This window comes from Pseudochaenichthys georgianus, chromosome 1, assembly GCF_902827115.2.
Source record: "Pseudochaenichthys georgianus chromosome 1, fPseGeo1.2, whole genome shotgun sequence".
Taxonomy (NCBI): Eukaryota; Metazoa; Chordata; class Actinopteri; order Perciformes; family Channichthyidae; genus Pseudochaenichthys; species Pseudochaenichthys georgianus.
The window spans coordinates 5,234,470-5,248,043 of NC_047503.1; the positions used below are offsets into that span (position 1 = coordinate 5,234,470).

A 13,574-nucleotide genomic window follows, 5' to 3' on the forward strand; every position below is an offset into this window, starting at 1 on the left:
TGTTTTCAAAGAATGCTCTCTGGAAAATGTTGACTTACTGTCCGACATGAAGCTAGAAGCTACCTTACAGCATACCTGCCAACCCTACCAATTTGGGCGGTAGTCTACCGCTTTTGACATGTTTCTACCGCCTACCGACTTAGCTGGCTTTCCCTACCGATTTTCAATCTTCCCAAACTATAACAAATACAAATGATACTACATAGACACTGGACTCGACTTTTGGCGGACACCGTTTGCAGCGTGTCTGTGATCCCATCATACAAACAGTCCTCTGTGTTTCTGAGAGAGAAACAACGTGCAGACCGGGGGTAACGCTGCCTTTCCTCTGCACCCCCGGGGCTGATGGGTAATCACTCCCAAATGAGTGAGGGAACAGAGACGAGGCATTTGAGTCCTGCAGGGTTTCCCCGTTAATATCAGTGTCTCGAAAACACATGTTGGCGACTGAAAGACATCCAGTGTTTGGTCTTTCCCTGAAGCATCCTTCACCTACAGTGTCTCAACTGAAAGAGGACCACAAACACACACAAAATATAATACCATTTTGAGATTTGGGGATATTTATCTCCCATTCTTTCCCTTTTTTTGACATTTTCAACACCAAACATGTCGTTAATGTCTCTGTTTAGTGAACTACAGCAATCTGAAAGCCTGTACATTATTTATATCTCACTTTATCAGTGGAAAAATGCAGGAAATGACTTTTTTAATGCAGTATTTTCTGATTTATGGCGCAACACAAAGATATTTCGCTCTGTGCAAACCTTTGACTCTAATATGTCAACAACATGAAACAAGAATATGAACCTGGCTTTATCCAATGTTCACACAAGAGTTCTACATCCTGACACATCCTTCATCTACACTGTCTCAACTGAAAGAGGACCAGAAACACATTAAAAATATAATAAAATGTGGAGACTTTGGGATATTTATCTCCCATTCTTGTTTTACACTGATTTTATGTCTGATTCTTTACTGATGTAAAGCACTTTGAACTGCAATCCCATGTATGAAAGGTGCTATATAAATAAAGTTATTATTAATATTATTCTTTTACTTTTCGGGCATTTTACAGACCAAACATGTCGTTGATGTCACTGTTTACCAAACTACTACTTTTTCTGAAAAATGCATAAAATGATGCAATATATGTTAAATACATGGTTTATACATGTAATTACTGGGGTTCCATTTCTTCTGATTACCTCATTTGGGCGTGCACATTTGCAGCTCGCAAACCTACCTCTTTTGGATTTGGAAAGGTTGGCATGTATGTTACAGTACACAGTTGATCCTGAGTCCTGTCAGTTAAAGTGTTTCAGTTAACTTAGCTAAGCATCAACCTAGCACTGAAATATATGGATGTTATGTGACAGTATTTCGGAAAAAAAGTCAGCTGAAATGGTGGCATAGTTGCCACTGCTTTATGTGTCGACAGCATGTTTGAACGTATTTGCAGCAGTAAATGTGGCTGTTTGGCCACTGACGTTGCCATAACACCACCTGAATTTAAATGTGCAACCTCTTTTTGTGACAGATTTTTGCATGAAATTATAATTCTTCTGGTTGATATTCCTATTGACAGCTAGTTTCTATGTGAACATTATGAGATGGACAGCCAGAGAGAATAAATGAAAAACAGTTATGAAATACTATATGACTGTAAAACAAGAATACAGTTTAAAAGGGGAGTGATTTGTAAAATATCCATAAAGAAAAATCTGTTTACAGTTCTGTTTCATATGGGTGTTGAAAGATGTATCCATAGATCTCTTCATTTTGCTCTCGAAGTGCACCAGTTTGATGCTCTTAACTTCAATATTTAAAAAAAAATATCTTCCCGGGGGATCATGCCCCCGGACCGCCCTAGAGGAGGTGAGGACCCCCTTAGAGGAGGTTAGGTCCACGGTATTTACATGCTTATTTATACAATATGTGTGCTTATGCTAACATCATAAGACAAAAGTTGGTTCCATGTTGTGTGTAGTGAGAACGCGCTAGAGTGAGGGGGGCCCCCAAGCCAAAGCTTGCTTAGGGGCCCCAAAAGTCTAGGGCCGGCCCTGCTAGCTGGTCTATTTTGTTGACCGTTTTCTAGTAAATTCAGAAGCTTGCCATTTGGTACCATTGTGCAAGGATTTGTGGTAAACTTGTTACTCAATATGTTAAAGGTGGGGTATGTAATTTTGGAGAAATCAGCTCGAGTGCGCTAGAATTAAAAAGTACACAAGCGGAAATAATCTACCCCTTCCTTCAGACTTCCTTACAGAGCCCCATCCTCCAACACACACAAACGCGCACATGACCAATGAGGGCACGAGGTAAGTTTATGCACGAGATGGAAGGCTGACAGGCAGGTAGGCCATCCAGTTATTTTAGCCGGGCCAGCTTCCACAGATGAAATATTATGTATTTATTGTCAAAGCATTCAATATATTAATTGTTATCGGGAAGAGCATTCCATGGAATATAACAAAAAGTGTTTCTGAAATAAATGACATACCCCACCTTTAAGTAATGGCCATAACTCTATGACAAACTGCATTCTTTGAAACACTTGTTATTAACACGGGTTATCTCTCCCTCAGGCTAGCAGCCACTGCATGGATCAGGAGGAGCAGTTGTAAATGGAGACATTCCCAAAAAGTGGGAGGACTTCACTAATGTGCCAAAGGCAGGAGGTTGCATATGTTACCATTTAAACTGAATGGGAAACATTATGTGCTGCTTACTGTCATCTCAATAAACTGGCCCCTTTGTCTCCATATGGGGAAGCAAACGTCTGTACACTTCTGTACTGCTTGCTCAATATCCTCTGCTTCCCACCAGATAGTCAGATGAGTTATTCTTAAGTCTCACTTTTTAGTATGGCACCCTTTATAAAGGTTACATGTAGGTAGTGGCTTCTACGGTCTTGTTAGCCCTGTCTCAGCAGGATTTAGAAACATGGGTTCAAGCATTTATCTATACTAGACTCCAATACTGTAGCAGCCTCTAAAAGTCAATAAGATAACTGCAGCTGATTCAAAACAATGCTGCTTGATTCCTCTGTAAGACCAAGAAAGTGGATCACATCAGTCCAGTTTTGAGTTCAATACACTGGCTTCCTGTCTGCCGAATAATTGTTTTTAACATAGTACGTAGGATAAAGACCAATGAAAGACTAAAACACATTTCTTATCTTTTTCAAAATGTTATAGCTTGATTTAATTGAGTATTGGCTTTAATAACAACAATAATAACACATTTTATGTATATAACAAGACAATATAATCAACAGGAACAGAGGATGTGTCATGTGATCAGGGTGGATATGCCAGTGTTAAGAGATATGTTTGCTTTGCTCTTTGTTCAATGTCCTTTAGTGTGTTTCTCTGGGGATTGTCTTGATGCATCTGATCTTTTGTTTAGAGCACTTTGAAAATAAGTGTTGCTGAAATGTGCTCTATAAATGAACTTGCTCTGCCTTGCCTTGTTATCAGTTTGTTTTGGTTGCTCTCTTTTCTTTAGTTTGGATATTATTGTAATCTACAAGTGACCACAAGAAGCACAATAACAGGAAGTTCAGTGCTAACTGTATGTGCACAGTGCCAAGGCACGGAGCTGTTTCAGTTGGTTTCCCCTCTGGGGTCTACTCTAGTGCAGGACAGAGGTGGTGACGTCAGACATACAGGCCTGATCAGCAGCTTTGCGCGCTCCCGACCCCCACGAGCACGAGCCGAGGCTTCCTTCCTCCACATCCAGAGAGCAAGAACCAGGAAGTGAAAGTGTACACATGGAGGGTGTGTCGTTCCCTGTTAGCAAATGTTTTATTTTTAAAAACATAGTCCTCCTCGGATAAATAATGGGGGACTCGGCGAGGAGCAAGCGGCGGGACCAGCTGAAGCGCTGGGCCAGCTCCTGCACCAACAAAGCGTCGGACGTGCCAAGGCGAAGGTGGCACGGAGCAGTGGACTCGTCGGAGGCCGAGCCCAGCGAGCCGCCAAGGGAGCCGCCAGTGTGTGGAGGCAGAGATGAAACCAGTCCCCAGTTCAAAAGACGGTGAGGAAACGTCTCCTGCCAAACAGCTTTACAATAACAGCTAGCTAGCAGCCAGCTAGCTTAGCTCAACATCTGAATATATGCTAAAGGCGGAATGTTGTGCGTGGGCTTGGACAGGGGGTAGACTAAACAACATAACATACATGGCTTATGTACATTATATTAGGCTACCTGCGGCTGGAAAACGTCTTACGTTGAAATAACACAATAATGTCCTGTTTTTAATAAAACTGTCAGTGGTCTATGGCTTTTTTTGAGGCCATAGTTTGTAGTGTTTGTGTTGGTTGGCTAGCCAGCTAGCTAGCGTGCAAGAAAAGTGTCATACAGTCAGTCCCGGTGAGGGTCTGATTTTCCAGCACTGTGTTGCTAACTCACTATTCACACTCATATTATGGTTTATGGGAAAGCCACAGAGGTGGAAGAAGTACTCGTTTCTTGTACTTAAGTAAAAGGAGAAACACAGCAGTGTAGGAATACTCTATTTCAATTACAATTCCTGGATTGCAAATGTTACTTAGGTACAAGTACAAAAGTGTTATCAGCAAAACATAGCCTACATAAATTACCAAAAGTAAAAGTAGCCTACTCATTATGCAGATTGGACCATTTTATTATAATATATAGTAAATGTTTTGAATATAATTATTGATGCATTAAAGTGTTCTCAAAGCTGGTAAAAGGTGCAGCTAGTTTGAATGACTTTGTATACTGCAGGGTAGCTGGTGGATTTACTCCAGGTGGAACTAAAGTCTGATTTAACACTTGATTATATTTCACATCATTAATCCAAATCCGTGAAGTAACTAAAGGTATTAAATAAGTAAGTAAATGTACTTTTAAGTAAAATTGCATTATTTATCTCCGAATTGGAGTGGGGTAGATGTACAAAGTAGCCACAAATAAATATATTCAAGTAAAGTACTAGTCTAGTATCTCAAAATTGTACTTGAGTAATTGTACTTAGTTACTTTACACCCCATGACAGCCATAACCAGTGGGAAAGTGGCTTTATCTTTTTAGGCTGAAACATACCTCACTGACATTATTTGTTCGATTAGTGCAAAGTTATGAATATAGGTAAGTCACATTTCTGATGACATCAACTGCCGTAGCTAAGACTAACTAAAAGACACTCAAAGGGACATTTGTGTTACAAAACAAATAAGATATGGATTAAAAGAGACAATGATTAAATCTTGTGTTAATCTGTATTTTCTCTTGTCAACAAGTACCACAAAAAAAAAAAGACCCTAACCACCCATTAACTGATCATACACCAAGTGTTGTCTGTGTATTTAAGGCATGGTCTTGTTTGTGTCTTTACATAGACTTCCATTGTCACCCAAAAACAAAAAAATTGTAGTTTATTTTAAGTCGATTCCACATATACCTTCCTGCTGCCTTAAATAGTCATGAGACCCCCAAATCCACAGTTTGCAATCATTCTCATCCTGTTTGAGTAGTTTGGTTTCAAAAAGTGCCCTGCTACTTTAGAAAGTCATCTTGTCCTTTTTCAATAATGACATTTGACCCTATGACACACTGTTCAAAATGTAAGTCTTCAGTAGGAAGTTGGAACCAAATGTCCTTGGCGATGAGTTACACAAACAGGAAGGATTTGTGAAAATAGTAAGAGATGGAACATTGAATTGTTGGCTCTTTTCATGAGATTCAAGAGAACATTGCCAGCCTTATCCTGTTAAGAAACCTCTTTAAAGGAATGGTCCACTCATTAGATAATTAATCAAAACTTCAGTATTTAGTGAAACATTATGTTTAAACCATACCCTGAAGAAATCAGCGATATTCCCCGGTAAATAATGATTTTATAGCTCTTTTTTATCAAGACCTGTATATTCCGTCTGGCCGCCGCCATGTTTGCCATTTTCAGTAGTCACGTGATGGTCGTGACGTCATCCATGCGTTCACTTTGTCAACACACGGAAACATGGTGGAGTATTTCAGTTCGGACTCGTCAGCAGAGGAAGAAGTTTTGACCAATGTGAAGAGATTGGATGGGGGAATTCAGCCATACATATCAGTATGACAATACGACACCCTCTGTCCTAAGACCCTCACATCGTACAAGGAAAAACTTCCGAAGAAAACCCAGTTTAAAGGGAACATGGGAGAAACCTCAGGGAGAGCAGCAGAGGAGGGATCCCTCTCCCAGGACGGACAGACGTGCAATAGATGCCGTGTGTAAATTGAAAAGATAATACATTTGCAACATAGGTAGTCCAGATGTTTGGAAATGCATGTGTGTATAATGGGAAGATGATGTAAGATACTATATGTATGCATGTAGTACCACCCTTGCTAGAGATTCCCTCTCTAGTTTAGCATACTCAGCTTCGTTGTCCCTGGCCATAGAATAACGATTTTATGGGGCCGGAAAAACTGGGGGGAAATACACACTAGCCGGTACTACGCTATATGGAAAGGCCACCAAAAACTGTCCTGGCCTGGACGTTAAAACGGGGCTAGCCGCTGCAATGGAAATGCGCTATAACATACCTTATTCTTACTCCGAGCACTACTTCTGCTCCTCCGTCGCTTCACACTTGCAGAGGGCGATTTCTCTACTGGCCGAACTGGTGTCCTGGTCGGTGATGACACCAGAAAGACCGATGGTACTGCATCTCCATTGAGTAATGGTTGTTCCATAAATCCCATGTTATGTTTTATCATACTCTCAGAGTAGTCGTCCGGAAATGTGAAATGTTCGCTGCATACATGAGCCTGTGAATCTCTCGGTTCGGGCCGGCCACATTTCGCTAGTCACTGCCTCCGAATGTACTTCTTATGCTTACCTTTTGGCAACAGATGGAACCGAGCATTCCGTGGATTGTTCCTATCCGAATTATGGCAATATTTGGCGATACAGTGAGGCATATTTGAAGAGAGAAACTACAGTAAATAACATGGAGATCAACGTGTCCTCGAAAACCAAACGCATGGATTACGTCACGTCCGGGAAATGGCGGCGCCCACAGTGTTGATGTTATTTCGGTATATAATCAGTTTAAAATCACTGATAATGTCATCGGATTAAAAAAAAAAAGAGAGAGACTGGTCTGTTTTATCGGATGATAATTTTTAAAAAATGAGTGTCATGAGCATACCATTCCTTTTTAAAGAGATATTTAGAGAATGTACTGCTGTGGACAGGGGCAGCAGCAAGACAGATTTTAGCCACCCTCAAAAGAAAACAACATCAGTTTTAGTGTATGCCGTATTCAGAATATTTTCACCATTTATCTTGCTGTCAAAAGGCCCTTTTTCAATTAAAACCATTGTAAATGCTCTCTTCAGAGCTACCAGACTTATTTGATAAAAGTCAGTCATTTTAGCTTGCATAAAGCAGGAGTTGCTGGTGTATGAATAGTTAGTTTTTTGGTAATTTGTGACTTTGTTGAATGTCAATAATCCCATTAAGACACCTAGCACTATCTATTATAAGTAATAGACTGAGTGTGTGAGTTAGTGCCTCAAACAACCCCACTTTATAAACCCAAACCATCCCTTTAACTCGTCAAACAAGTCTATTGTAGCCGTGTTGTAATGTGTTTATTATTTTGTCTCTCCCCTTTATAAAACACACTGGTGCTACAAAGCATGTTTGTTATATATAGCTAATATAAAATAAAAATGGCTGTTGGATTTGCAGTATACCTAAAATAAAGTTATAGGGGCTGTGTTCCAGGTGGCACCCTCAAATCTGCAATGCATTGTAGAAATAATAATACAAATAGTAACAATTCTTCCAATTTCAAAAGGGTCCTTCGACCCGGTAAAACACTTAAAGCTCTTCTTATTTCTATTTCTTCTTGCACGTTCATAGTATGTTGCATTGTTGATAGAGCATTGTTGATTTTTCTTTTCATGCCAAAACCAAGCTATTGTGCACATGACAATAAAGCCTTAAAATCTTTGAATCTTCGACAACCTGACCAGCTGTTTCCTCTGTCTTTAGGAAAAGGGTGAGGTTTGACAGGGCTGCGGAGTTCCTGGCTGCCTGTGCCAGCGGAGACACGGAGGAGGCCGAGGTGATGCTGATGGAGGCCAAAGAAACCAAAATTACAGACGGGGAGGAAGTGTTAGAAATTATCAACTGTTCCAATGCCGATGGAATCACGGCACTTCACCAGGTCAGTTGTTTTCTTCCAGAGGTTTAATAAAAAATATTGGTGATGCTGAGAATGAATGCTTACATTTATCTTTATTTTCCTTTCTGCCTCACAGTCCTGCATAGATGGCAGCATGGACATCGTGTCCTTCCTTTTGGAGCACGGTGCCGACGTGAACCAGGTTGACAGTGAGGGGTGGACACCGCTGCATGTTGCCGCCTCTTGCAGCTACCCTGACATTGCAGAGTGTGTAGTATATCTTTCTAGTTAGCAGAAGCAGCTGTATAATACAGTACTCGTTGGTACTTCAGGGACGTCAGAATGCAGCGTGGGTGCCAGAGCATTTGTGCATTTAACAATACTTACATTGTTGTCCTGTTTGGCAGGAAAACAAGTCCGCTAAAGCATGAGTGGTCTGGCCTGGCACACAAACTGCTCAGATAATTTAACAATTGTTTCACTTTTTTTCCCCTACAGTCATTTATTACGTGAATAATACCTTTTGTTAAAATATGTGATAGGCTTAGGTTTGTCTATTAATGATATTTTTGTTGTGTGTAGATCTAACTAGGATTGTTTTGTCAGTTTTCTTTTGCAGCGAGGTGCGTCCCTCTCTGCTGTGAACTGTGACGGGGACGTTCCTATGGACCTCGCTCTGGACGAGGCCACTGAGTCCCTCCTTCAGAGTTACACTGTGAGACTGGGTGAGTGAGGCGGGAGTATTGTCATTGTTACCTGTAACATTCATGCCAATAAAGCCCAATCTAATTTGATTAAAATTATAAAACAAGGGAGGCGTTTATTTTATATTGTCTATTGGTGTCCAGGTGTGGACTTGGATGCAGCCAAGCGTCTGGAGGAAGAGCAGATCATGGCGGATGCCCGGACCTGGCTGACTGAGGGCCTCCCTGCTGATGTTCGACACCCCAAAACCGGGGCTACCCCGCTGCATGTGGCGGCTGCCAAAGGCTACCATGAGGCCCTCAAGTAAGACATTATTTTAATAATTGAGTTATGAATATGTTATTGTTATATTTTCTTTCAGGAAGACTCTGTTACAGTTGTTATAACCTTGCTGTTATGTTGTCCAGGATTCTGTGTCAGTGTGAGCTTGACGTGTCAGCGAAGGACTTGGACGGCTGGACGCCTCTCCATGCGGCGGCACACTGGGGTCAGGGGGAGGCCTGTCGCATTCTGGCTGAGCAGCTGTGCAATATGGAGGCCCGCAGCAACGCGGTGAGGCTCAAAAGATAGTAGAATTTGATATTATTTTCTTTGACATTAAAGGTCTCCTGTCATGCTAAATGCCCCTTTTGATGCGCGACGTGTTTTGGACGTAATATGGTCTTAGTTTACATTAGCAAGCATCGCTAACACTTAGAGCTAACCTGTACTGGAGAGAGTATGTGTAAAAAAAGCAGGAAATAAAAAAAGGAACTCACCTTGTGGTAAACCCGCAAGGCGTGTGGCGCAGTAGATAGAGCCTTGGTGTTGGGATCAGGGGGTCACAGGTTCAAACCCCACTGCAGTCAGCATGTCGTTGTGTCCCTGAGACCCTTCACCCCAAATTGCTCCTGTGGGGATTGTCCACAGTATTGAGTATGTACGTCGCTTTGGATAAAAGCGTCTAACAAGTAACATGGAATGTAATAGAAGAAGCGTTTGAGCGCCATACTGTTTCAGAAATAATCCTTGATGTGGTTTGGAACTTGATATGGCATTTAATTACGGCAGCATTAAGCTGTATCTGCTCAGTGCAGCCCCTCTTCCCTCTGCAGCTCACAGCTTGCCTGGCCGTGCTCAAAAGGGGGCGGGGCCAGCAGCTACTGACCAAGAATCAGCACTTTTCTAACAGGGCTGAAAGAGAGAACCGCAGTGACGCGTCCTAAAGCCCGGAAGTAAACTCCTTCCGGTTCCTTCGTCAAAAACCAATGCAATTTCTCCATAGGAATTTAGAAAATAGCTGGAAATAAGGTCTGTGGTTGAGACACATTTAAGAGACGGGTCACGTTTTGTTCAGCCGGATAATATCCACATTTTATAATTTTCGAATCATAAATCTAGTTGCAAAATGCTAACGTTATGCTATAAAGGAACTACAGCAGGGTCGCTGCTTCAACGTCACGCCGACTTAAGATCCATATTCAAACATACAGATTGTAAACGGTACGAGTTGAAGCGTTTGTTTGAACACTTTGCAGGAGGCAGGGACGTGCTTTCAAGCAGAACAGGGCAAACACACTTAGAGGAGTGTTTACGTGTTCGGCGTAATGACGTACAATGGCCTCGACAACTTCTGTAGTCCTATTCAGCCGCTTGGTAACAACCATCGTTTCTCAGACACCTCAACTCTTCAGAAATCACCAGCGGGGACACTGCTGATGGATTTAATGTCGTAGAACAAAACGTGATCCGTCTCTTCAATGTGAGTCAAACACAGACCTTATTTGGAGCTACTTTCCAAAACCCTATGGAGAGAATGCTTTGCTTTTTGTCAAAGGAACCGGACGTGATAAGGGCAGGAGCTTCAACAAGCCGTTTAGGACAGAGAGTGAATACACAGACTTTACAGAGATGCTGAGAAACCAATGTGAGTTTGGAACATTGAACAATGTGAATCTATTCTAGTCGACTCAACGATGGAACTATGATCAGTAGAAATGGCCGTGACACGGGACCTTTAAGTTAACTCATCGGGCCGCTAACTGTACTTTACTGTAAATCTAACATCTCTTATCATAATACGTGTGTTTTTCAATTGTTTCTTTATTGTGTAGGGTCAGACACCGTATGATGTGGCTGATGAAAGCGTTGAGGAGCTCTTGGAAGAGTTATCACAGAAACAAGCAAATGTGAGAAAGAGCTGGCTTCCTAGTATTACATGCATTTACTGAAGGTGATTCAAAAGACCACTCACAGCTCCCTCTATCTCTCCACAGTCCATATTGGAAAAGCAAAACCAACAAGGCTCCACTGCTGCAAACGCACTAAACAAACGGCGGAGGTAGATATCAACATGCAGCTTATCTGAATAACACGTGTTTCTCTCTTCTTTCTTTATACAATGGGTTCCTTCCTGTGAATATTCATGGCAGGTTTCCCGACAGGTGGTGAATAAGCAATGGCATATTTTGGCAAATGCAAAACAGAAGTGAAAAGCTAACGTTAGGCTATAGACTAACTACATGACGGTCAGCACCGTTAGGCTAAAGGTGGCTAATGTTTAGCGGGATGATGTTGGGCGGTCTCATGACGTCGATGTTAGCAGCAGCTGTTTATACTGATGTAATTAAAATGTTAGAACCAAACAAATCATCAGCTTTAGGAAAAGGTTGACTTTGAGAAGAAAGAACCGTTAAACAGTAAATGCTAACTAATATCCTGGTTTAAGGACTCGTTCATGCACCAATCTATTAGGTGTTTATTCATATATTACGGCAACATAAACAGTAGCATGTAATGAGCGCAGGGAGACAAGCCTCCCTTTATCTCCTCCATTGAGGCCCCTCATAACTAGCGTCTGTCCTCTTTCCAGGAGCGCAGTGTGCAGGATGAGCAGTAAAGAAAAGATGAACGTGCAGGACCAGTCCAAAGAGAGGGGCGTGTCAGGGGGCCTGGAGCTGAGCGAGGAGAAAGAGAGCAGTCCCGGTAAGACAGCGGCTCTTCTGACAGTCTGACCAGAACTACTACACATCTCTGCGTGCTGATTGAAAGATGTGCTCTCTCCCCTTTTTCAGAAAGCTCCACCGTGTCCACTCCAGAGAGTGCGACCACGTCCACCGTTAGCCCTGCGGACAAGGTACAAATCACTGATCAAAATGTCACACAGAAAACTGTTTCTCTCGGCCAAGTCTTCCAAATGTAGTAAAACATCTTTGATATTGCAAACATATTTGACTCTTCTCTGGAGACCTTTGGTTAATTTGTGTTCTACGATTCGTAATAGTCTGACTGTCGAATAAGACATAATATTGGATATTCATCATCCTTGTCTTCTGTTATATCGATACTCACACGCTCCACCACATGGCATATGCATTAGAAATAGCTTGTTTGGGTTCAACGTAACAATACTAACAATCGATGTCATTAAAGCTCCCAAAAACTACACCCACAAACTTGGATGGCAGTGTAATAGAAACACATGTGCAGTAAGGATTGGGATTTGATTTGGATTGAGATCAAAGAAATGTGAGAAGAGGTCAGATTGTGGTTTATCTAATGTACATATATTAAAACCAACATCAGTGATAGATATTCCAAATGGAGGAGGACATCTAATTGAATACTTACTGATTTCATCGAAGAGTTCCCGCCTTCACACACATCATTTCAACAGAGGTTTTCCACACACTTCTGATGAAGACATGTGAAGAAACGTCTTCTGGTCTTTTCTTACTGTGATCTAAAGAGACACATTTGAACAGCACGTTGACATTAATGACGCCATAGCATTTGGATTAGGAACAGTTAATTACAGTTACGTTTCTGGTGTTTTTCAGACACCAGAGGAGAGAGGTGATGAGGAGAAGGAGCAGGACAAGGCTAACCGCACCGCCAGAGTCCAACCCACCCCTCAGACCAGGGACGGCGCGGCTGAGAGCCCCAACACCCCCAACACAGACAGGCGCAAGTAAGAATCAAGACAGGAACCCTAATTTAATACCACTTAATTCTACGTTATGCCCTATCCAACAATCTGTCATGCCTGGTTTATGACCAGGGTTATTCAATACCCTGTTTCTAACAAAACGGGTGTGTATATGCAGGTTTTTAAACCTTGGAAAACCTGCTGAACTAGGCAATATGTTTGACTTATTCCCATTTTTTTCATCCCAGAGTTGGTGTTAAAAAAGGTTCTGGTAGTATGTCTGACTCTGTCAAGCAGAGTCTGGTGGCAGGAGAGCATTGTAGAAGTACGTTTTGAACATTGATAGATTATAATAACTGTCAAAATCCCTAATGTTATAAATATAAATATCCTTTCCATCACTTTTTTAGGATTTGACTATTTTTCCCAGGATGCAATGCTGCATGTAACCTTTCCCACAGAAGAAATGTCAGAGAAATTCTTCATAATATGGAGAGTTGATAGTTCTGAATACTTTAACTTCATGTGGCATGGAAGGAAAGACCTTATGTTTTATTCTGTGACAGTGTTTAAATTATTTATTTAAAAAAATGCTGACCTTATGGCAAGTGTGATACAATCGAACATTCAGCTTCCTCAGTACGTGACTTCCTAACATAGTTAATCTCATAGGCATCAACAACACCAACACATTTATTATGACATCTAAAATGTTAATCTCCCTCACGAGGAAGCCAGATGTTAGTGTTTGTTTGTAGAAAACGTTCTTAATACTGTGCATGTAACATGTGATGTGTTGATGTGTTAAG

At 41.5% G+C, this 13,574-nt stretch overlaps 1 protein-coding gene across 1 annotated transcript in view; it reads left to right on the plus strand.

The window, feature by feature from the left end:
- Positions 1 to 13,574, plus strand: part of ppp1r12c (protein phosphatase 1, regulatory subunit 12C) — a 23,352-nt gene that overhangs the window by 1,403 nt on the left and 8,375 nt on the right. Inside the window, exons 2-12 of the mRNA XM_034098701.2 lie at positions 2,592 to 4,044; positions 8,021 to 8,195; positions 8,290 to 8,420; positions 8,760 to 8,878; positions 9,002 to 9,161; positions 9,266 to 9,410; positions 10,952 to 11,026; positions 11,114 to 11,178; positions 11,710 to 11,822; positions 11,912 to 11,973; positions 12,677 to 12,807. Of these exons, the coding sequence (XP_033954592.1) occupies positions 3,848 to 4,044; positions 8,021 to 8,195; positions 8,290 to 8,420; positions 8,760 to 8,878; positions 9,002 to 9,161; positions 9,266 to 9,410; positions 10,952 to 11,026; positions 11,114 to 11,178; positions 11,710 to 11,822; positions 11,912 to 11,973; positions 12,677 to 12,807 (1,373 nt within the window). The 5' untranslated portion in view covers positions 2,592 to 3,847. The remainder of the gene's footprint in view (positions 1 to 2,591; positions 4,045 to 8,020; positions 8,196 to 8,289; positions 8,421 to 8,759; positions 8,879 to 9,001; positions 9,162 to 9,265; positions 9,411 to 10,951; positions 11,027 to 11,113; positions 11,179 to 11,709; positions 11,823 to 11,911; positions 11,974 to 12,676; positions 12,808 to 13,574) is intronic.